This window comes from Zootoca vivipara, chromosome 3, assembly GCF_965207765.1.
Source record: "Zootoca vivipara chromosome 3, rZooViv2.hap1.1, whole genome shotgun sequence".
In the NCBI taxonomy this organism is placed as follows: Eukaryota; Metazoa; Chordata; class Lepidosauria; order Squamata; family Lacertidae; genus Zootoca; species Zootoca vivipara.
This window is the reverse complement of record NC_142586.1, coordinates 107,178-130,476: the sequence shown is the minus strand read 5'-3', so window position 1 is coordinate 130,476 and position 23,299 is coordinate 107,178. Positions and strand designations below refer to the sequence as shown.

General features: G+C 41.3%; 2 protein-coding genes across 6 annotated transcripts in view; both read left to right on the top strand.

Annotated features, from left to right (window-relative positions):
• LOC118082627 (cytochrome P450 2K1-like) overlaps window positions 1–4,430 on the top strand; it is a 28,085-nt gene extending 23,655 nt beyond the window's left edge. Inside the window, exons 7-10 of one of the 2 annotated variants that reach the window (XM_060272283.2) lie at window positions 702–779; window positions 2,371–2,555; window positions 2,904–3,045; window positions 3,428–4,430. In XM_060272283.2, coding sequence (XP_060128266.1) covers window positions 702–779; window positions 2,371–2,555; window positions 2,904–3,045; window positions 3,428–3,615 — 593 coding nt within the window. In that variant the 3' untranslated portion in view covers window positions 3,616–4,430. The remainder of the gene's footprint in view (window positions 1–701; window positions 780–2,370; window positions 2,556–2,903; window positions 3,046–3,427) is intronic. The other variant, XM_060272284.2, reaches the window with a different exon arrangement.
• Window positions 4,431–4,779: 349 nt separating this feature from the next.
• Window positions 4,780–23,204, top strand: LOC118082628 (cytochrome P450 2K4-like). 4 transcript variants are annotated; one of them, XM_060272294.2, is made up of 9 exons: window positions 4,780–5,111; window positions 7,801–7,963; window positions 8,761–8,910; window positions 10,001–10,161; window positions 10,574–10,747; window positions 16,128–16,275; window positions 20,704–20,888; window positions 21,278–21,419; window positions 22,013–23,204. In XM_060272294.2, the coding sequence occupies exons 1-9, from the start codon at window positions 4,929–4,931 to the stop codon at window positions 22,198–22,200; spliced, it is 1,494 nt and encodes a 497-aa protein (XP_060128277.1). In that variant the 5' UTR covers window positions 4,780–4,928; the 3' UTR covers window positions 22,201–23,204. The 4 variants fall into 4 exon arrangements, with proteins under 4 accessions (XP_060128277.1, XP_088521594.1, XP_088521596.1 ...); XM_088665468.1 differs by having other exon boundaries at window positions 16,107–16,275; XM_088665470.1 differs by lacking the exon at window positions 8,761–8,910.
• Window positions 23,205–23,299: the final 95 nt, after the last annotated feature.

The window sequence follows — 23,299 nt, the reverse complement described above, 5'->3', positions numbered from 1 at the left end:
AAAGACCATCAAGTCAGGGTGCCTTCCCTAATTTACCCTGTAAAATTGCTTGCTGTAATTCCATCATTGTGACAGGTCAATTAACAAATGACATTTTATCTTTTGGTATCCTAGGTAGTCTGCTGTCTTCTAAATATTTACCCATTTCTTTCAATTGCCTCATTCGCCTCAATAAAGTTCTGCATTAAAACTCGCAAATTGATTTCTTTTTTCTTTCGGATTTTCAACAACTCTACCTCCTACATTTATTCTATCAACGCAGGTTTTTTTTTCTTGTTTCTTCTTTATTTGCCAAGCTAATAGTTTCCCTGGCTTATTAGCCAGTTGAAATTGTTTCTGTTTCAAATATTTAATTTTCCACTCTATTTCTTGATTTATTATCATTAAATATTGCATTTGCAACATCTTGATATTCTGTTTCACTGTCTCTTTTCAAGGTGACTTTATTAATTCTTTTCCTTTTCCTTTTATTTCTCGTAAAATTTCTTGTTTTTCCCCTGCTCTCTTTTATTTCTTATCTATGCCCTTTGCAGTGTAATAAACAACAACCCGCCTTACCACTTTACTCGCATCCCATACCACTTTTAAATCTGTGATGGTTTTCAGTTTTCGAATGTCTTCCCTGATGAACATTATGGTTTTAGAATGGCTTCTACTGAGTGTATGTGTTTTCTTCTCCATTTTCTCTGTTAAGTTCACAGACTGCCCTTTGTGCCTCAGTTTTCAAAAGTTTCGGAATTCAAAGAGTCTTCGAGAATGGATTATGTTCAAAAACCAAGGTACCACTGTAATTTCAGAATAATCCCTTAATTTGTTTAGCCCTTTTCCTAATATTTCTTGATCATTTAATAAATTTTCATTTAGTCTCCATCTCATCGGGGAACTTGTCCCTGTTCTTAATTCCAGTATTATAGAGTTGTGGTCCCATTAATGTTCTTGGTAGAATTTCTACCCTCTTTACCTTAGTATAAAAATCTTTAGAAGTCTATACAGGGTCTTTTTGGCTCGCAGAATAATTCACAGTCGAATAAAATGTACATTGTCCTTTGGGTGTTTTTCTCTTCAAATGTCAATTAAACTTAAATTGTCAGTCATCATAACAAAGGCATTCAGTAGCTTGTCTTCTTTTGTTTCATTTTTTCTTATAGTCCTGCCACAATCTAGGGAGGCTACACCATTCATATAGCCCATTAAAATCACCATTTCATTCAAATGTTTAGATAATATTTATTCTAGCCTCTTTTGAAAAACTGGTGTATTTTCCCATTGGGGCACACACACCTATTAATAATATTTTTTCTCCATGTGATTTTATCAGTGTTATCAATATTCTTCCTTGTTCATCTTTGAATAATTGCTTTGGGTCCAAACCTGGTTTTATACACATGACAACTCTTCTTTTATTTGTTATATAAGAAGGTACAAAGTAATCTCCTGGCCTTTTAATTAACTTTTATTTATCCAAGTTTAACTTATTTACAGTTTTACTTATGTTCAGTTTTATTCCCTTTAGCCTTATTATTTAGCCTATTTATATTCCAAGTTTGAATTTTCAAAGCCATCTTGTTCCCTATTTATTTCTCTTTCACCTCCACCTCTGTTGAATCTTCCTCTTCCTATCCAGCTTCCATTCCAAATGCTCTTTCTCTGGCTAATAATTTGTCTGGCTCTGTAGGATCACGAAAACTTTGTTTTTGACCTTTATATGTAAAAGATAGGGACCCAGGTGGCGCTGTGGGTTAAACCACTGAGTCTAGGGCTTGCTGATCAGAAGGTCGGCGGTTTGAATCCCTGCAATGGGGTGAGCTCCTGTTGCACGGTCCCAGCTACTGCCAACCTAGCAGTTCGAAAGCACATCAAAGTGCAAGTAGATAAATAGGGACCGCTCCGGCGGGAAGGTAAACGGTGTTTCCGTGCGCTGCTCTGGTTCACCAGAAGCAGCTTTGTCATGCTGGCCACATGACCCGGAAGTTGTCTGTGGACAAACGCCGGCTCCCTCGGCCAATAACGTGAGATGAGCGCCGCAACCCCAGAGTCGGACACGACTGGACCTGATGGTCAGGGGCCCCTTTACCTTTACCTTGTATGTAAAAGATACCACTTCAGGATATTCCCAGTGGTGATATCTTAATAACCATCCGGGATGAATTTCTCTCCATCAGTATATCAGGTTATTGGCTAAAATGTTTGTCCTGTTTAAAAAAATACCTGTATCACATTCTAGAGATTAAATATGTGAGTCCTGGGAATTGGAGAACCAGTTTATGGCAATTCTATGCTGGAGAGATTAATATTTTGAGAGACAAAAGCCAAAGTCAAAGAGATAATCTTAGCAGAAAAATTAATGCTTTTCTTTTTTGTTTCCCCCAGTAAAGGTCCAAGAAGAAATTGAAAAGGTTGTTGGATCTTCTCAGCCAAGAATTGAACACCGAACAAAAATGCCTTATACAGATGCTGTGGTCCATGAGATCCAGAGATTTGCCAATGTTAACCCAACCAACCTGCCACATGCCACGGCTACAGATGTTACCCTCAATGGCTACTTCATTCCAAAGGTGATCAGTTTCATTGAACGGCTGCCTACTAGTTACAATATATTTTAAGGCTTTCCTGGGAGTAAGCCCCATGGACTTCAGTGTGGGTGACATCTCTGCAGGCTTGTATAGGATTGCACTGTAAGCAAAACGTCTACCCCTCAGCAGTTCTACAGCATCAGTTTCAACCTGTTAAACAGATCTCAGTGGGAAGGTGAACGAAGTTAGAAAATAAACCATTTCTGGTGGGAGATCATGGTTTATATGTTAAAGTTTTTCAAACTCAAATCTCATTTCTCCTGCACTGAATATTTATTGTACCAGAGGCACATACTTAATTTTAAAATAACTCTTGCTTTGCTTATGAAGGGGACTTTCATCATACCATTGCTGTCCTCTGTACTGCATGATGAATCTCAATGGGAGAAACCACATAAATTCTACCCTGAGCATTTTCTCAACTCTGAAGGAAAATTCGTAAAGAGAGATGCTTTCATGCCTTTCTCCGCAGGTAACTCCCCCCCCCTCTTTGAGTATATCTGCATAGTGTGTACTTAATCAATGGGATTTTTACATGCCTGAAATGTAGCCCCTTTTTTGCAAAGGAAAGAATCACATCAGTTGCTGTGGCCATTTCTGCAACAAGATTTGGCCACCATTGGTGTGCGCCACCTGCAGTGTTGCTCACCAGGTAATGTGGCCCTCAGGCTGAAAAGACCCCACCCCCCATTTTCAACATTGCAGGATGACTCTTATTGGGAGTTCAAAATTATTTTAAAATGGGCACCATGAGCTGTTATTTTATCTCTGCATTTTAGTCTGCTTCAATGAATTCGGGATGTTATTAAGCAACTCCTAAACCCAGTTTCTCTGCTTCCTTTGCTTCCGTACAGGACGGAGAGCATGTTTAGGTGAGACTCTTGCCAAAATGGAGCTCTTCCTCTTCTTCACAAGTCTCCTGCAGAGATTCACCTTCCAGCCACCCCCTGGAACATCTCAAGAAGACCTGGACCTTACTCCTGCTGTTGGGCTTACAACACCTCCAATGCCCCACCAGCTCTGCGCTCTGCCACGTTTCTAAGACTGACAAGTTTCTAGGTTGCTTATCCTACCTGTGTGTGCAATGCAAGCCTTTCTTAAAACAGCCCTGTTCTACAAGAGTATTTGGGCTGAGTAGGCTACTGGTGGAATTGGTGCATGCTTTGTCACAAACCTTTACCTGCCATACTGCCGAATCCTGTGAAACTAGCTTTGGATCATCTCTTACTTAAAACCTGGCCCTGAGTTCTTATGACACAACAGAGCTGGTTCATGTATTCCCATGTTAACATATACCTTCAAATATCTTGAAGCATCATATTCCCAAGTAGATGCGCAGAAAAATGTGACCAAGAGGATAAAGGGTCTGGAAACTTTCTCTGAGAGTCTGGGTAGCTTAAGGCTTCCGTCATCAACAGAATACAGTCTGGTTATATCAAAAATGAAAATGGCGGAAATGTGTCAAACTCAAAATAAAAACGTACATTTCCATAAGTGGAAAAACGCGAAAACTCAAAACCTTTTCTGCCTAGCTACTGCTCTGAGAGGGAAGAGGGAGCTAATCCCTTTCACAATGGAGACATGGTCTCACCAGGAAATATTTTAAAAAGTCCGCTTTGAATCTCTCTTAAGAAAATCCAGTCACATCCATTAAAATACTTTGAATTTTGTCTTAACTGGGCCCCATAAGCTTTGTAGGAATGGATTTAGGCACTACGAGAGGATGCACTGCTTACTTATTGACCTTCCTTGCTCACATTGTTGCATGTCATATGCTCTAATGTATACAAAGATATACCCTAATGCCACCATGTTAAACAGTTTCAGAATGAAAATGAATAAAAACTATGCTAAAAAGAAAAATATGTGTGAGTATTTCAATGGGAGAAAGTTCCGAAAATACTGGACACTTTCAAACTAAATGCAGTTGTCCCTCATTAAAGTTGAATAATTTCATCTACAAATAATTTCACAATGCTGCTCTCTAATCCCAGTGTAACAAACAAAGTTTACAGATACTCCTGAGTGATGAGTTCTCAGTCTTCAAGAGTGTTTGAATCTGTTCTGGAAAGCATTAGTTTCTGCAAGTAAACACCACTCACTTGAGTACAAATTAAACTGAAAGGCAATCATTTGATGTACAGCTTTGAATAGTAGAGAATAGTGGAAAATTAAACAAAATTGGACGGCCAAAGTGAGACACTTTTTACTGGATGGTTTAATGATTAGTTCGAGACAGAACCTAGCATAATATATATGCTGCTCTCTGCAGTTGCAAGACATTGTCCTTGACTAAACTACACTGTAGGTTTCATTATAACCACTGCCAAAAAAAAAATTGCTTGCTGAAACGAAATGGATTGGACAGAGCCGATTCCAGCGTTGTTTGTCTTTATCCTTATGGTTTCCTTTGTTTTGAAACTGGGCATTTTCTGGAACAAGAGCTCCCAAAATCTTCCACCAGGACCAAGGCCTTTACCTCTCATTGGGAATCTCCACATCATGGATCTGAAGAGGCCTTACAGAACCATGTTAAAGGTAAAGCTTCAATTTCTTCCCATGGCAAGTCTAAAGGGTACCGGGGCAGCCCAGCCAGATTAGCGGGGTATAAAATTATTATTATTATTATTATTATTATTATTATTATTATTATTATTATTCATTTTGTTCTTTTAGAGCCTATAAATCTCATCTCCTCTTTGTGTGTTACAGAACCTCCTCTTATCTTTCCCAATAAATAGTCATAGGAGCCAGTTGCAATTTTTAACTGGTAATTTGAACAAGGTGTCTGGGGGTGTCTATTGTCAAATCATGTTTGACTCTGCCTACATTTTCAAGGATGCAAAAGTTCCGGTGCAAACCTTGCCTAGATCAGCCTCCTCCTTGAGCCTTTGACAACAGAAACGGTTGGCACGCGTACCTAGTGTATGACAAAGTAAAGGCCTATAGGGGGTTTCTAAACCATATAATTAGAAAATCACTATATAAAATATGGTTGAAGTATAAGGGAATACTTGAATCTAAGATACCCCTATGGACCTCTCCCACTGAAGCTATGGTGGTAAAAAGAAAAAACATGAAGGGAGAGAATGGCCCACATACCGAACAGTGTTAGAATTCAACAAGGAAATACCAACACTTAAGAAATTAGTCATAGGAACTAGTTTCAATTTATAACTGGTAATTTGAACAAGGTGTCTGCGTGTGTCTGGTGTCAAATCCCGTTTGACTCTGCCTCCATTTTCAAGGATGCAAAAGTTCCAGTGGCAACCTTGCCTAGCCCAGCCTCCTCCTTGAGCCTTTCTTTCTAAACTACAGTGGTACCTCTACTTATGAATAACTCTACTTACGAATGTTTTTACTTACGAATGGAGCTCCGTCTGCCATCTTGGATGCGGTTTAGATAGGATTTTTTCTACTTACGAATTTTTAGATAGGGTTGCTTCTACTTACGATTTTTTTCTCCCAATGCATTCCTATGGGATTCGACTTACAATTTCTTTCGACTTACGAATGTGCGTTCGGAACGCATCAAATTCGTAAGTAGAGGTACCACTGTAGATTTGAGGGGTGCCGTTAAAGGTATAATCACTTTCATCCTTATAACTGCTTTTTTGTTCTGGTTTTCCGAGCATTCCTAGCAAATATTTGTGCTGCTGCAACTGAATATCAACAATAATTTAATAATAATTTATTATTTATACCCCGCGCATCTGGCTGGGTTTTCCCAGCCACTCTGGGCGGCTCCCAACAGATTAAAAACACAATAAAGTATCAAACATTAAAAACTTCCCTAAAAAGGACTGCCTTCAGGTGTATCTTCTAAAAGTCAGATAGTTGTTTATTTCCTTGACATATGATGGGAGGGCGTTCCACAGGGCAAGTGCCACTACTGAGAACGTCCCCTGCCTGGTTCCCTGTAACTTCACTTCTCGCAGTATGGTTTCAAAGGCCACTGAGAGATCCAGCAGAACTAGGAAACAGCTTTCACCTTTGTCCCTAGCCAGCTGGAGATCATTGACCAGCGCAACCAAGGCAGTTTCAGTCCCATGATGAGGCCTGAATCCCAATTGGAAGGGATCCAAACGGTCCCCATCCTCCAGGGGTGCATGGAGTTGTTCAGCAACCACTCGCTCAATCACCTTGCCCAAGAATGTAAGAATTGAGACTGGGTCCAAAGATATATTTTTTAATAAGTGGTTTTATAACCACAACTTTCAGTGGGTCCAGGAAGGCTCCTTAACAGAGGAGAGCATTCACCACCCTACAGAGCTTTTAGGATGAAGGATGAAGGAGACAAGTGGTCAGTTTCATTTGTCAAAGCAGCCTCTCCACATCCTTGGAGGTAACATATTGGAACTGATCCCATGCAACTTGACTAAACAGGACGCTAGCACTCTCCCACCCCGGCCCTGCTCCCACGGTGGAGTCTCCTGAACTGGGTGAAAGGGCTGAGCTGCTATTAGTACCAAATGTCCTGAAGACCATTGTGGCATAGACAATGCTCTTTTACTTTATCATTATGTTATTTGGATTCTGTTTTGCAAGGTGATTTGCAAAGATACGAAAAGGGAATTCATTCCACAAAATTACTATTATTAAGTCATATGTTTTCAGCTCAGTCCAAGGCACAATGACATGGAAGAAATTTAAGTTCCATTGTAGTTATTGGAAATAGTAGTTATTGGAAAAAACTGAACAGTCAAACTGTGCTACTAGATTCTGTGGAATGTATAAAATAGGCCTTACTCTTAGGTAAATGTGCAAGCTAATACAGTCTTGGTTCTGTCAGAGATGATTTACATTAATATATTCTTTGGACCCAGGTGGCGTTGTGGTTAAACCACTGAGCCTAGGACTTGCTGATCAGAACGTCAGCGGTTCGAATCCCTGTGACGGGGTGAGCTCCCGTTGCTTGGTCCCAGCTCCTGCCAACCTAGCAGTTCGAAAGCACGTCAAAATGCAAGTAGATAAATAGGAACCGCTACAGCAGGAAGGTAAACGGTGTTTCCATGTGCTGCTCTGGTTTGCCAGAAGCGGCTTTGTCATGCTGGCCACATGACCTGGAAGCTATATGCCGGCTCCCTCAGCCAATAATGCGAGATGAGCGCGCAACCCCAGAGTCGGTCACGACTGGACCTAATGGTCAGGGGTCCCTTTACCTTTACCTTTATTCTTTGGGTATGCCAGAACTCTGTTTCTCACTTTTTCTTCTGTTTAATTGCAGTTGTCAAAGCAATATGGCCCTGTCTTCAGCATCCAAATGGGACCCCGGAAAACTGTGGTGTTGGCAGGATATGAGACCGTAAAGGAGGCTCTGGTTAATCAGGCAGACGCATTTGCAGACAGACCCATCGTTCCAATGTTTCAAGAGCTTTCGCAAGGCTTTGGTGAGGCACTTCCCTTTCTATTGGAACTGCTAATGCTTGGAAACACTCACAGGTCCCACCAGGTGAACACAATCCTTTCCCAAGAAATGGTTTGTAAGATGTGCATTTGCAAAGCAAGTCAGCGAAATCCATTGTTTCCTGTGGGGAAATCCTTGTGAATTTTTCAACCAACCTCAGTGCTGTTGACATTGACAGAGTATCTGCAGGCATTAGGCTGAGAATGTGTCACAAAAAGCCTGTGGATTTCTTCAGATCAAGCTTAAATGTTAAAATGTGTAGAGCAGGCTGGCTTTTTTTGGGGGGGGTCTTGATTTTCATTGGAGACCATTTAAAGCAAACCTTTCCCATTCCTACCTTCTTCCCAACAGTCCCATTGTAGAGCTGGGGAGAATAGGACAGGAGAATTGTGAATAATTGTCACATGGAAAAGTAATGCCGCACATCAAGGGGAAACTCACTGACCTTTTTCTGGCCCAGATTATACAGAAAGGAGAAATGAAGGAGGCATAATATCTGTCCATGGAATACAAAGTAACAAGCTGAGTTCTGCTGGGACGCCTGACATGTACAAACCACCTTCTACTCTATCCTACAGTTTGTAATGGAAAATATTGATCAATGTGTTCTCAGAGCATGCTCTGATGACACATCTGCCAGCTACTTGTTCAAAGCTCCGAAGTCTGAGTCTGAATGGGAGAATAGCTGGGAACCATTTTCAGTTCCATGGAAGAAAAGCAGGACACAATTTATTGTACAATGGCCATGCAGACATGAAACCATTCTTCCCGTCTCTTCAGGTGTAGTTTTCTCTAATGGTGAAAACTGGAAAGTGATGCGGAGGTTTGCTTTAAGCACATTACGGGACTACGGAATGGGAAAGAGGACTATACAGGACAGAATTGTTGAGGAATGCAGTGTACTGATAAAGAAATTTGAATCTTACAAAGGTGGGTTGGTGTTTTCCTCTGCTGCATAGCTGCACTACCATGGTTTAAGGTGCCAAGAGTATCGTGTTACATATTCCTAACTTCCAGAAGTACAGATCCCAGGGTTCCCTGCAATTGCTCGGTTTCTGTAGTGTGCAGATTGTACTGCGAGAACTCCTGTGACTTCCAAGCATTTCTTAGCACAGCTATGGCCACATCCAGCAGCACTTAGGATCAGTTTCTTTGATAAATGAGGTCTACACATAGGTAACCTGCCAGTGGGGACTTAAGGCAAGAAAGAGCAGACTTAAAAACAATGTTCTTTCCATACTTGGAATTTCTGTGGGGATGTTCAGGGAGGCAAGAGAGGATATAATGTTTAATGATATCTCCCCCTAACTTGCGTTAGCAAGTTCTATATCTTAGCAGAGTTTAAACACATAGTGGTTACCGGTACTTGTTGCAGGCTCGCCTGAGCCTCTCTATATAAGATTCCTGGTAAGATCCCTTCTTTTCTCTCTTAAAAAGAATAGACACGACAATCTTGTCGTGTTTTGGAGTCTCCTTCTTTGGAGGTCTTTAAGCAGAGGCTTGACAGCCATCTGTCAGGAATGCTTTGATGGTGTTTCCTGCTTGGCAGGGGGTTGGACTGGACGGCCCTTGTGGTCTCTTCCAACTCTATGATTCTATGATCTTATTAAAGTCGATATAAAAGTAGTTTACTCACATTCATTCAGTGCACAGTTGGATCCCTGAAGGCAGACTTCGGTTACAAAAGTATATATACATGTGGAACTATCCCAAAACGGAGTTAGTCCCAAGTGACTGCGGACAGGCAGTCACTCTTGCTAACATGTAGAAAAACAAAATGAAGAAGAAGAAGAAGAAGAAGAAGAAGAAGAAGAAGAAGAAGAAGAAGAGAAGGAGGTGTGCTCCCCTAACCCAGATAGGGTAGTCACATGCAGAGGAGGAAACAGGAATTTTTCTCCTGGCTGGTAGAAAGCATCCCCTAGCATGTCCATTCTAGGAATGTTGTACTTGACTCCTATGTGTTTTACATCCCACATTTTAAACAGAATATTTTTTGCTTAACTGTAATATTTATGTATAGGAAACTCATTTGAGACCACCACAATTATGAATGCAGCTGTTGCCAATATTATAGTGGCCATACTACTTGACAAGCGATTTGATTATGAAGATCCCACATACATAAGACTTATGAAGTTGGTCAATGAAAATTCCCAGCTCATCGGAAGTTCTTCAGTCATGGTAATCTATTTTTTTCCAATAAAACAAACAGTTGATTGTAATGACATTGTATGCAAAGTGGGTGGGGCAACCTGTTTATTGTATATTGTTCAGGATTCACTACAAAACACAGAGTATTGATATCCTGAGAAACCTGCTGGTGATTCAAATTATGTAGAAAACTCAGACAGCACAATCATCCTGTAACTATAACAAAGTCTCTTTTGCGCACAACCTTTCTGACCTCACTGTCATCGGGACTCAAGGAAGAACTACATTGTCCTGAGGTAGCTTGCCCCCCCCCCCCATTCCAAATACCATTCAAGAGCTTTGTTTTGTATTTGGGCAGCCATGCTTTGAGAGACGCTGTTGAGAGAACACCACTGAGCTTTCCTAATGTCTCTTTTCTTTTTCCACATTTTTATCCTTTCAGCTGTATAACATGTTTCCTGCTCTTGGTTTTCTTTTGGGGGCTCGCAAGACTGTCCTTCGCAACAAAGATGAGCTGTTTGCCTTCATAAATGCCACCTTCATAAAGCACCTGCGAGATCTGGATGAAAATGACCAGAGGAGCTTTATTGACTCATTTCTTATCCAGCAGCAAGAGGTAATAGAGTCTTTTAAGTTGGAGCAGAATAAATGTTGACATTTTCAATTCGTATTTTCAGGGTATATTTGCAAGTGAATGCTTAAGGAGTAGTCAGGAAGTCTCACTTCAGAAGGGACCAACCTGGCATAATTCCTACCATTTCCCAGTAGTCAGCCTTTGTTAATGTGTTACAGAAGTTGCCTCTGCAGGGGCAAAGGTTGCGTGCTCACCAGCATTTCTGGGGGGGGGGAAATCCCTGATCAAGAAAACATGCCAATTTGGGTGGAATTATGGCAGACTAACCATTGGCTGCTGGTGCTTCTGCCAAGAGAGATAATTATGCAGCGATGAGAGTTGATGGTTGCCAGACTCCTTTTTGATACAAGGGGGGATGGGATAGAACCTCATGTGCTCAGAAGAAGGCGTCCTTCACACCAAAGGAGATAGGAAACTTTGAAGGTGGAGAAGCGTCTCGGAGCAAGGAAAAAACATTTGCCCATGCACTGTGTAATCTGTTGAATGGTTTAAGGTTTAAGGTTCATTACTGTTTCACAAGATGTGTATCTCTTTAAAAGCCAGAAGTAAATGTCCATACCTGCCAAGTTGCTGTCAGAGAAATAAGGGACCGGGCCGGAAGTAGCAGACCGGAAGTGGCGCTGCCGCCATTTTGGAACTGGGCGGAGCATGTTCAGAAGTGACTTTTGATGCTGCTTTGCCCAGTTCCAAAATGGCCGCCGTGCCAGAAGTTGCACTGCAGCCATTTTGGAACTGGGCAGAGCAGCATCAAAAGTCGCTTCTGAGCATGCTCTGCCCAGTTCCAAAATGGCCGTCGCGCCAGAATAAAGCGGGAAAAAACAAAAAAAAGGAACAGCTGGAAAAATGGGGATTTCCCGGGGAAAACGGGAGACTTGGCAGCTATGAATGTCATGACCTAGTTTTGCGGAAGTACAGTAGATGATGTTACGTTTGTGTGAATTGAGGTATGTCAGCAATCGGATATAGTATATAAGGAGGTCTGTGTACTTCTTTCAGTACCCTGGTGGGCGGGTTACTGGATGGGTCATGCTTTTGTAACTTTTTGTAGAATTAATGTAACTTCTGTTATTTTCTTTAATTAAAACAATTCTCCTAATTATACTCTGCAGTCTCCTCAGAATGCTTTCTGCAGTGTAGTTAACCAGTTTAAATATGATAACATAATCACCCTTAAATTAGGGCTTCAGTTCTTTTAACTATTATTAAGGTCGATTGCAAATTATTTCAAAAAGCTTAAACTAATTACTGATGAGTTTGAAAAGTTAAAGCAGATACAAGAGCCTGAATTTGCTTTTAACTTTCAATCTACACTGCCTGTAAACAACTGTTTTCTTTGTGTCTTTCCCGTGCTATGCCAACTGGGAAAGGAAACAAAAGTGAATTTTATCTGCATCATAAGGGCAGCATAATGGAGACGCTCAAGTAGGGGGGGGCGTCTAATAAATCATGGCAAAAAGAACACTTCATTGCTTCTTGAAAATATATGAAAATGCCTTAATGAACAGCTGACACAGTTAAGAGATGAGAGGTGCAGAAAGTTTGGAGAGATTTGATCAGAGATGAAATTGCAGATGAAATAATCTATAGAACCTGTGGGGAAAGTCTTGAACTTTTCCCTGCCTAAATGAGAGACAACAGCTTTACAGTTGTATGAAGGGATGAAACAAACAAACAAACAAACAAACAAACAAACAAAAAGCTGTTGTGAAGCCCAAAGAGATGTATGGAATTATGATTAAAGATGTTAAAAGATGATTGGAGGTGGCAGAGATTGGATTTAGAGGGAGAGATTCTAGTTAACAAATTGAAATGAACAAACAGGCAGAAAAAGCCCCTCACCTCATAGGTTTGGAAAATAACTGGAAGAAATTGCAAAAAAGAGAGAATTGTTTCCTTCTTTAAACCAAAGAGAAGCATGACAAACTAGGAATGAGAATGGAATGTGGCACTGAGTATGATTTAATGAAGATACAATATGCAAATAAGTATGGGCTATTATACTGTTAAGATTTGTTGCAACCCTTGAACTATCTAATTGAAAAACAGAAAGGCTATTTTAGACACTTGATGAGAACAACTACTAAAGAGCTATATTTGGATTTTTGGAGCTGAATAAGGTGAACCCGAGAGGCCTGCGAGTAAAGATTGAAAAATATCATCTAGCAGAATGAGAAAAGGCTGGATATTAATACAACTAGTAGTTATTCCAGAATGCAAAATCTGAATATTTTGAATAATAGTTATATACATAATTGGCAGATAGAGAAGCGGGAAGACTATTACAACCAGCAACTCTATGGGTGTTACTCTTCCTGTTGGAAAGTGTGGCGGAAGGGAGTTGCAATCTGCAAAATATGGAGGGCACCACATTGTCTATCTCAGTTTAATGAAACAGTTCCAGATTAATATGTGGTATTTCTGTGTGGGTATCTTGTACCCAGTAAGGATTCATTCTAATGGATGAATTTATTGTTGAATCAGTCAGACAAGTTTCTTTCTGAGATGAGGGCCACATACTTGTCACCTAAATACAGTGGTACCTCGGGTTAAAAACACTTCAGGTTACAGACTCCACTAACCCAGAAATAGTATCTCGAGTTAAGAACTTTACCTCAGGGGCTTCCGGGTTCAGCGCCAGCGCCGATCGGCGGGGTCTCGTCTCGTCTCCGAGACGGCCCGTCCCTGCTAGGAGTGGGGAGGGCAGCGAGAGCGACGCTGCGCCCCTTAGAACCTCGGGAAGGGCGTCCCGGGGGCAATTTGCTCGGCACAGCCCAAATCCGGACTCCCCAACTCTTCGGTTAGCTCTAATAAGAGCTCCGGAGCGAGGAGGGTAGAAGTCGCGGGGGCCATTTTGAGCGGCAACGTTATTCTAGCAGGGAGAAGCTTCAAGCCGAAGGCGGAGAGCGCTGGATTCTTCCGAAAATAAAACGATTGGAAAAGATTGTAAGTAACCTCACGATTTGGATTATAAAACAATTTGGATCTGGGAGAGAGGGGAGAAAAGAGGAAGCCACCCCCCCCCCCACGGCAACAAAAGAGACAGTAAATAGAAACCCGAAGCCATAAACAGAAGATTTACAATTCAAAGGATCCCTCAAAGGCATCAAAGAGAATCTCCCCTTTGATGCAGGGTGAGAAGGGGAGAGAGACTGTGGTTTATGACTGCCCTGCAGCAAGAGGTAAAGACTGAGAAAAATCTTTCTTTTCCTCGGGAGCCGGCAGCCCAGGCAACCCAGTGAGTTGATCAGGATTTATGAGTCAATTTTTATTTTATTTTGTATTTCTGGACTTTGTGGAATTTCTTTTCTGGTTTAAATGTTTGTGAAATGTGAGTTCGAACTTTATTGTTAATAAGACTTGAAGAATGCAGCCAGCTTGTTAAAATGGAGTCGAGAAAATAAACTGTGATCATATTCCACCCCACGTGACAAGTTTTGACCTTGGCAGGATTGAATTATGTCAACAAAAAAGTGTTCCCCTGAGTTCCAGCGGTCTGTTTTGACCTTAATGTGGGAAACAAGAATAGAGCTATGTCAAGAGGAGACACGACGGCAAGAGTTACAGAAAAAAATTCAGATGGTGATGGCAGAATATGATTTTTTAGGAGATGAAGCTTTTGACACTGAAAAAGATGAATGTGAGAATGACAATGATGATGACTGTGATTTGGAAGGAAAAGATGAAGATGAGGACTGTGATGATTCAACACAAAATGAAGCACACCACGAAAAAAATGATGACTTTACTCTACAAAAAGTTGGATGGAGTGCCCCGCTTTTGAGGGGGGCACGATTGGTATTATTGGAACTCCAGAACGCCCACAGGGAAGAAGGAAAAAATATGCAGAGAAGAGAAGAAATTCAGGGGCCCTGTATGGTGGCCTGGATGGCAAAAGACTGTAAACAGGGGGTGGGGTGAAGGGAAAGTGATGTTGTGATTATAAGGATGGATTAACAGGTTTATAACTGGTCTGCTGATTATGGAATTTGCTGGATTGGGGGGGTGGAGCCGGTAATCGGGGATGTAAGGTTAAATTGAGAATAGTTATAGTTTTAAAAGTGAATGGATTTTGGAAAATGTGAAAATATGGAGGCTTATAGAGGGAGAAAAAATTAGGCACGGGAAGATAAAATGGGAGTTTGATTTTTCAGTGATTTGAAGTTGTATAAGATACAAAGGTGTATTTCTATAAAGTAAGAAACTGTTGCAGATGATAAAAAAGGGATGAAAACCGGGGAAGGGGGGGGAGGGGAAGCCCACAAAATATGGTTTTAAAATCATGAATGTAAGAAAAAATTTTCTGTTTTGTATTGTTTTTTTCTCTTTTTTTTGCCCTTTCTTTTTTTTCTTTTTTCCTATTTCTATTTTTCTCTTTTTTTTTTGGTATGACAATAGATGGTTGGATGGATGGCCTCCTGCGTACTGCCCTGGTTTGCTGGAGCTCCCTGGTGGCAGGGGGGGGCTTTGGGGTCAGGGGAGGGGGAGGAGGACAGAAATCCAAGCATAAAATGGACCATCTCTGACTGTTCACATACATGGGATACTTCTATGGCAGGGGAGGACCCATGTGGGTGGGTAGGAAGGAGGTGGAAAAGGTGTTTATGTATGTACCGTTTTTTTTTGTTTTTTTTTTGTATTCTGTAAAATTAATAAAAAGTATGTTTAAAAAAAAAAAAGAACTTTACCTCAGGATGAGAACAGAAATCGTGCTCTGGTGGCACAGCGGCAGCAGGAGGCCCCATTAGTTAAAGTGGTGCTTCAGGTTAAGCACAGTAGCAGGTAAAGAACGGACCTCCAGAACGAATTCCGTTTGCAACCAGAGGTACCACTGTACTGCCACTAGTTCCCTTGTCTAAACAAAGGCTGTTGGCTGAGGAATTAAGTGCCACAATTAGCATCAGAGAAGGAGCTGGATTGCCAAGCTACAGCCACCTCTTCACTTAGCTGGTAAACAGAGAACAATAGGGAGAGAGCTGAGTCAGACCCATGCTTGGTGTTTGCTTGACTCCAAGGCTGTGATTAGCATAAGAGAAGGAGGAGCTGGATTGCCAAGCTTTCCTGACCTCCTCTCTTAGCTGGTAGATGGAGAACAACAGCTGTGACTATGGAGAAGATAGGCGTTTTGGGGTGTTGATGCTGAGCCCCTCCATCTTAGGCTCGGGTTGTATATATGTGTAAATAAACCCTATATCATCATGATGGCATAGCCTGGAAGACCTGGATTCTCTCACTGCTCAGTGATTGGGGTGATGTGCAATGATACTTTGGATCATGAGGTCCTGTCAGGTATTCGTTTTTATCTTTGCACATGGAATTTTCTTACTCCATTCATTTTATCCAGTTTATACTCTTTGTAACCCAGGAGGAGAAGAAGAAGAAGACGAATGCATATTTTCACAACGAAAACTTAACAAGGGTTGTGGCCGACTTATTTGGTGCTGGCATGGAGACCACTTCTACCACAATGCGCTGGGGACTGTTACTAATGATGAAATATCCTGAAATTCAGAGTGAGTGCTTTTCATTGGGTTGGCGCCCATTATTCTGAGATATCTTAACTTCAGTTATATGTAACTATTAGAAAGAATATATATATATATATATATATATATATATATATATACACACACACACACACACACACACACACACACACACATATACATATACATATACATACATACATACAATTATTCAATCCTAAATTTAGCATTTCAACCTGGACTGCCTTCTCCCTTTCTGTGGTTCTTTACATTTCGTTTCATCTTCCTGTAATACTCCAAATTATCTCAACATATTCATTTAGATATATATTCCCGTATATAACCCATATATATATCTATTGAAACTGACGGTTTTTACATTAATCCTGCCAATGTCTTAGTATGTTTACAGTTTGTTTGTAAATACTCAGTATACCATTTCCATTCCTTTCATTCCTGTTTAGTGAGTTCCGATTCCAAAATTCCCCATCTTAAACATCTTTTTCAATTTGGGTTTATACGTTTTAGCCAATCTTTTAGGTGTTAGGTACCACCTATTATTACCATCTAGGATGGTAAATTTTCATTTCGTCTCCATCTCATCGGGAAACCTGTCCCTGTTCTTAATTCCACTATTATAGAGTTGTGGTCTCATAATGTTCTTGGTAGAATTTCCACCCTCTTTACCTTAGTATAAAAATCTTTAGAAGTCCATACAGGGTCTTTTTGTCTCGCAGAATATTTCGCAGTCGAATAAAATGTACTGTGGGTGTTTCTCTCTCAAAATGTCAATTAAACTTATATTGTCAGTCATCCTAAAAAAAAGGCATTCAGTAGCTTGCCTTCTTTTGTTTCATTTTTTCTTATACTCCTGTCCCAATCTAGGAGTATTCATATTGTTGTTGTTGTTGTTGTTGTTGTTGTTGTTGTTGTTGTTGTTGTTTAGTCTTCAGTCGTGTCCAACTCTTCATGACCCCATGGACCAGAGCACGCCAGGCACTCCTGTCTTCCACTGTCTCCCACAGTTTGGTCAGACTCCTGTTGGTAGCTTCGAGAACACTGTCCAACCATCTCATCCTCTGTGGTCCCCTTCTCCTTGTGCCCTCCGTCTTTCCCAGCATCGGGGTCTTTTCCAGGGAGTCTTCTCTTCTTATGAGGTGGCCAACGTATTGGAGCCTCAGCTTCAGGATCTGTCCTTCCAGTAAGCACTCAGGGCTGATTTACTTCAGGATGGATAGGTTTGATCTTCTTGAATCTGTCATGGCTAAAAAAATTGGCCGCTGTTTCTTTAATGCTGGGGGAGCTGAGTCAGCATGAGTCAGCAGCCTGCGGTGACTCATGCAACCTCTCACCTAGAATCATAGACTCATAGAGTTGGAAGAGACCACAAGGGCCATCCAGTCTAACCCCCTGCCAAGCAGGAAACACCATCAAAGCATTCTTGACATATGGCTATCAAGCCTCTGCTTAAAGACCTCCAAAGAAGGAGACTCCACCACACTCCTTGGTAGCAAATTCCAGTGCCGAACAGCTCTTACTGTCAGGAAGTTCTTCCTAATGTTTAGGTGGAATCTTCTTTCTTGAAGTTTGAATCCATTGCTTCAAATACCTAATACAATACCTAATTGTATTGTACCTGTATATATAGAGTAGTGTTTTGCTGGGGTGTTGGTTGGTTGGTTGGTTGGTTATTTGGTTGGAGAATTGGTGGTGTTGATGTCTGTACAGTTAGTCATTTTGCAGTTAAAGACTTTTAAGAACTAGATATACCAGACGACCAACTACAGCCATGGCCTCTGGTGTTACCCCATGAGATACATACATTGATAGGTATGCTGAAGAATGGGAAAGCACCAGGTAATGACTTCCTTCCAACGGATCTGTTCAAAATTGATCCTGACTGGTGGGCTCCTGTATTAGCTGCTCTTTTTACATTTATAGATAGAACAACTCAGATTCCCGATGACTGGGGGCTCTCAATTATCATGCCTATCTATAAAAAAAGGTCCTAGGGATGATCCCGCCAATTATAGGCCTATAAGTCTTTTAAATACCATCTGTAAACTTTACGCCAGATCCTGAGTGGAAAATTGTGTGATTGGATGGAAAAGGAGAGAATATTAGACGATGTGCAGGGTGGATTTAGACAGAATAGATCCACCTTAGACCACTGTCTGTCCCTGCAACACCTGGTCAAAAAATACTCCACGCAACATAACCCTCAGCTCTTTGCAGCATTTGCTGACTTCAAAGCGGCCTTTGATTCCATCCTAAGAAGCCGACTCTGGGACAAGCTCAGCATCCTATCGATAGATCGACGCCTGCTCCTATTAATATACAAGTTATACAGCAATACACGATTACAAGTAAGATGCAACCGGGAGGGGCAGCTATCTAATACCATCAGATCATATAAGGAGTTAAACAAGGGCGCATTTTGGCCCCTCATCTGTTTAACATCTACATAAACCCGTTAATTGTGCATCTGCAAGGAGAAGACATTCACGTCCCAAAACTGGCGGACCAAAGGATACCCATTCTGTTGTACGCAGACGATGCGGTCATCCTCTCCCAGACGCGGATAGGCCTTCAAAGAGCACTTACCAAACTCACTCAATACTGCAGAGAGGAACAACTAATTGTGAATTTCCAAAAAACTAAAATTATGTTTTTTTCCAATAAAAGGAAAACATATAATTGGCACATTGACAAGCAAATCATCGAACAGGTACCTTGCTTTAAATACCTGGGAGCTGTTTTTGAAACCTCTGGGAGGAAAATGGCCCACGTCAAATTCATTTCGTCAATTGCGCAAAGAAGCTCGTCAGCAATTGTAAGCTTCTATCGATCAAAGGGAGGGAACTATATTCCAGCTGCTCTTAAACTATTTGTGGCTAAACCATTAGCCCAATTACTATATGGTGCACCACTTATGCCTACTGCCAATCTGGACGCAAACGAAAAAATCCAATCAGGGTTCCTAAGAACAATTTTCCGAACGCCAAAATGTGTGCCAAACGCAGCTCTTCAATTGGAAACAGGCCTGCATAGAGTTGAAGCAACGGTATGGCAAAAAGCCTTTTACCTGTGGCTAAGACTTAGCGCTGTGGTTAAACCACTGAGCCTAGGGCTTGCTGATCAGAAGGTCGGCGGTTCGAATCCCTGTGACGGGGTGAGCTCCCGTTGCTTGGTCCCAGCTCCTGCCAACCTAGCAGTTCGAAAGCACATCAAAATGCAAGTAGATAAATAGGAACCGCTACAGCGGGAAGGTAAACGGCGTTTCCATGTGCTGCTCTGGTTTGCCAGAAGCAGCTTTGTCATGCTGGCCACATGACCTGGAAGCTGTACGCCGGCTCCCTCGGCCAATAATGCGAGATGAGCGCGCAACCCCAGAGTCGGTCACGACTGGACCTAATGGTCAGGGGTCCCTTTACCTTTAAGACTTAACAAGACACCCACTGGCCTTCTCCCTCTGATACACTGTGACAAATTCTAATCAAGTTGGGAGAAGAGCATCCTTAGGAAGCTGGCCCGATACAGACTCTCAGCAGGGCATCTCCTAAGTCTGGAAATGGGGAGGGTGGAAAATTTAATCAAGGAAAGAATCACCGACAACAAATTACGAAATGATTTTACCAGGCTCTCTACAAATTATCAACACCTATATGACCATCGAAAGATTTATTTGGCAAATTACCTTAAGTCGGTAGATAATCCTAAACATCGCTGGGCATTTTCTCCCCTCAGCGCTATTACCTGGTAGGTATAACAAGACTCCCTTTGATCAAAGATTATGCCCATGTAACAACAAAGAGATTGAAACAATCGGGCACGTTCTGTTACACTGTTCGTTATACCAAGAGACGAGAAAAGAGCTAATTGAACCGCTCCTAGCCAGACAACCCGGTCGATCAGGAGAAGCTTACACCAATTATCTGCTAGCTGACACAGAGACCACTAGGGCTGTAGCTAAATATTGCTACTTGGTGACAAGAATAAGACATGCCATGACGAAAGCAACCACCAAAGATAAAGTTCCTAGTTAACCCATAGCAGATGGAGAGGTGACAGAGGCTCAGTTTTATAACAGCCATGTAATATGTTATAAAATTTTAAAATTGTGTAGTGCTCAATATTATTATAATGTATGGACTGAATTGTATTATTCTTTTGCTGGTCTTTGACCATATTAAAGTTTACTACTACTTCCAGCAGTGATATTTTATTAATCATCGTGGATGCATATCTCTCCCTCAGTATATCAGGTTATTGGCTAAAATGTTTGTTTGTCCTGTTTTAAAATACCTTTGTCTAGAGATTAAATTTGTAAGCCAAGGGAATTGGAGAACCAGTTTATGGGAATTCTTTGCTGCGGAGATTAATATTTTAAGAGACCAGAGTCAAACAGATTCTCTTAGCAGAACAATGAATGCTTTTCTTTTTTGTTTCTCCCAGTAAAGGTCCAAGAAGAAATTGCAAAGGTTGTTGGATCTTCTCAGCCAAGGATTGAACACCGAACAAAAATGCCTTATACAGATGCCGTGGTCCATGAGATCCAGAGGTTTGCCAATATTGTCCCAACCAACCTGCCACATGCCACGGCTACAGATGTTACCCTCACTGGATACTTCATTCCAAAGGTGATCCTTTTCATTGAACAGCTGCCTACTAGTTACAATATATTTTAAGTCTTTCCTGGGAGTAAGCCCCATGGACTGTAGGCAAGCAATCTGCCCTTTGGAAGCTGTCAGGCATCAGCTTCAACCCAATAAGCAGATCTCAATGGGAAGGAGAGCAAGGTTGGAAAACAAACCTTTTCTGTTGGGAGATCATGGTTTGTACGTTAAAGTTCGTCAAACTAAAGACATTTCTCAGATGAACTCATATCTCATTTCTCCTGCACTCAATATTTATTGTTGTTGTTGTTGTTTAGTCGTTTAGTCGTGTCCGACTCTTCGTGACCCCATGGAATTTATTGTACCAGAGACATATGCTTTATTTTAAAACAGCTCTTGCTTTGCTTTTACAGGGGACATACATCATACCATTGCTGTCCTCTGTGTTGCACGATGAATCTCAATGGGAGAAACCACATAAATTCTATCCTGAGCATTTTCTCAACTCTGAAGGAAAATTCTTAAAGAGAGATGCTTTCATGCCTTTCTCCGCAGGTAACTCCCCCCCCCCCTGTGTATTTCTGCATAGTGTGTACTTAGTCAATGGGATGTTTTACATGCCTGGAATGTAGAATACTGTGCAAAGGTAAGGATCACATCAGTCGCTGTGGCCATTTCTGCCGCCAGATCTGGCCACCATTGGTGTGTGGCCCATCGAATGTTGCTCCCCAGGCAATGTGGCCCTCAGGCTGAAAAAGATTCCCCTTCCCCCCAGTTTTCAGCTTTGCAAGATGGCTCGTATTGGGAGTCCATAATTCTTTTAAGATGGGCAGCTGTTATTTTATCGCTGCATTTTAGTCTGCTTTAAAGTACAGTGGTACCTCGGTTTATGAACTTAATTTGTTCCGGAAGTCCATTCTTAAACCGAAACCGTTCTTAAACCGAGGCACGCTTTCCCTAATGAGGCCCTTCCACCGTTCTTAGACCGAGGTAAGTTCGCAAACCGGGACACTACTTCCGGTTTTGCGGAGTTTGTAAACTGAATCATTTGTAAACAGGACTGTTCTTAAACCGAGGTACCACTGTATTTGGGATGTTATTGGGCAACTGCTAAACCCAGTTTTCCTGCTGCCTGTGCTTCCTTAAAGGACGGAGAGCATGTGTAGGCGAGACTCTTGCCAAAATGGAGCTCTTCCTCTTCTTCACAAGTCTCCTGCAGAGATTCACCTTCCAGCCACCCCCTGGAACATCTCAAGAAGACGTGGACCTTACTCCTGCTCTTGGGCTTACAGCATCGCCCATGCCCCACCAGCTCTGCGCTCTGCCACGTTTCTAAGAGTCACAAGTTCCTGGCTTGTTTGGTCTACCTGTGTGTGCAATGCGAGTCTTTTTCTAAACACCCCTGTTCAACAAGGGTATTTGGGTTGAGTAGCCTACGAGTAGAATTGGTCCGTGTTTCATCACAAACCTTAAGTGTTCCCCTTTATCTGCCATACTGCCGAATCACATGAAACTAGCATTAGAGCATCTCTTACTTAAAACCTGGCCCTGAGTTAGGTATGCTTCGGTATCTGAATGAACTTTCTCTGAGAGTCTGGGTACCTTAAGGCTTCAGTCATCAATGGAATTCTGACTGGTCATATCAAAAATAAGAATGGGGGAAATGCGTCAAATTCAAAATCAAAATTTACATCTCCAAAAGATGAAAAACTCAAAACCTTCTCTGCCCAGCTGGGAGGGAACTCTGGGAGGGAAGAGGGAACTAATCCCTTTCACAATGGAGACAATGTGCTCACCAGGAAATAGAAAAAATGTCCGCTTTGAATCTCTCTTCTCTCTTAAGAAAATCTAGCCACACCCACTAAATGTTTATTTGTTTCTGTATATATATATAATTTTTATTTATTTTCCATTTAATAATATACGTTCACATCATTAAAATCCACTTTACTTCTCTGGCTCTTTAGAGACTATCAACTTCCTTCCCTCCTGCCTCATGGCTTTCAAAATTAACCTTTACACCATTGCATTTTGTACATTTTCCAATTCTAATTACACTCATTACAAAATAACTCAAAATCTAAATATAGAAAGATAGAAAATTTCTCATTACAAGTCTCCAGACAACCCTGCTAGTGATGTTAATTGCTTACAATAATCTTTCAGTATAAATTTACTCCAGTCCTTTTGAAATGAGAGGATGCTCTGCTTACTTATTGACCTTCCTTGCTCACATTTTTGCATGTCATATGCTCTAATGTATACAAAGATATACCCTAATGCCGCCATGTTAAACAGTTTCAAGATGGAAATGAATAAAAACTATGCTAAAAAGAAAAATGTGTTTCAATGGGAGAAAGTTCAGGAAATTCTGGACACTTTCAAACTAAATGCCATTGTCCCTAAAGTTGAATAATCTCATCTGCAAATGATTT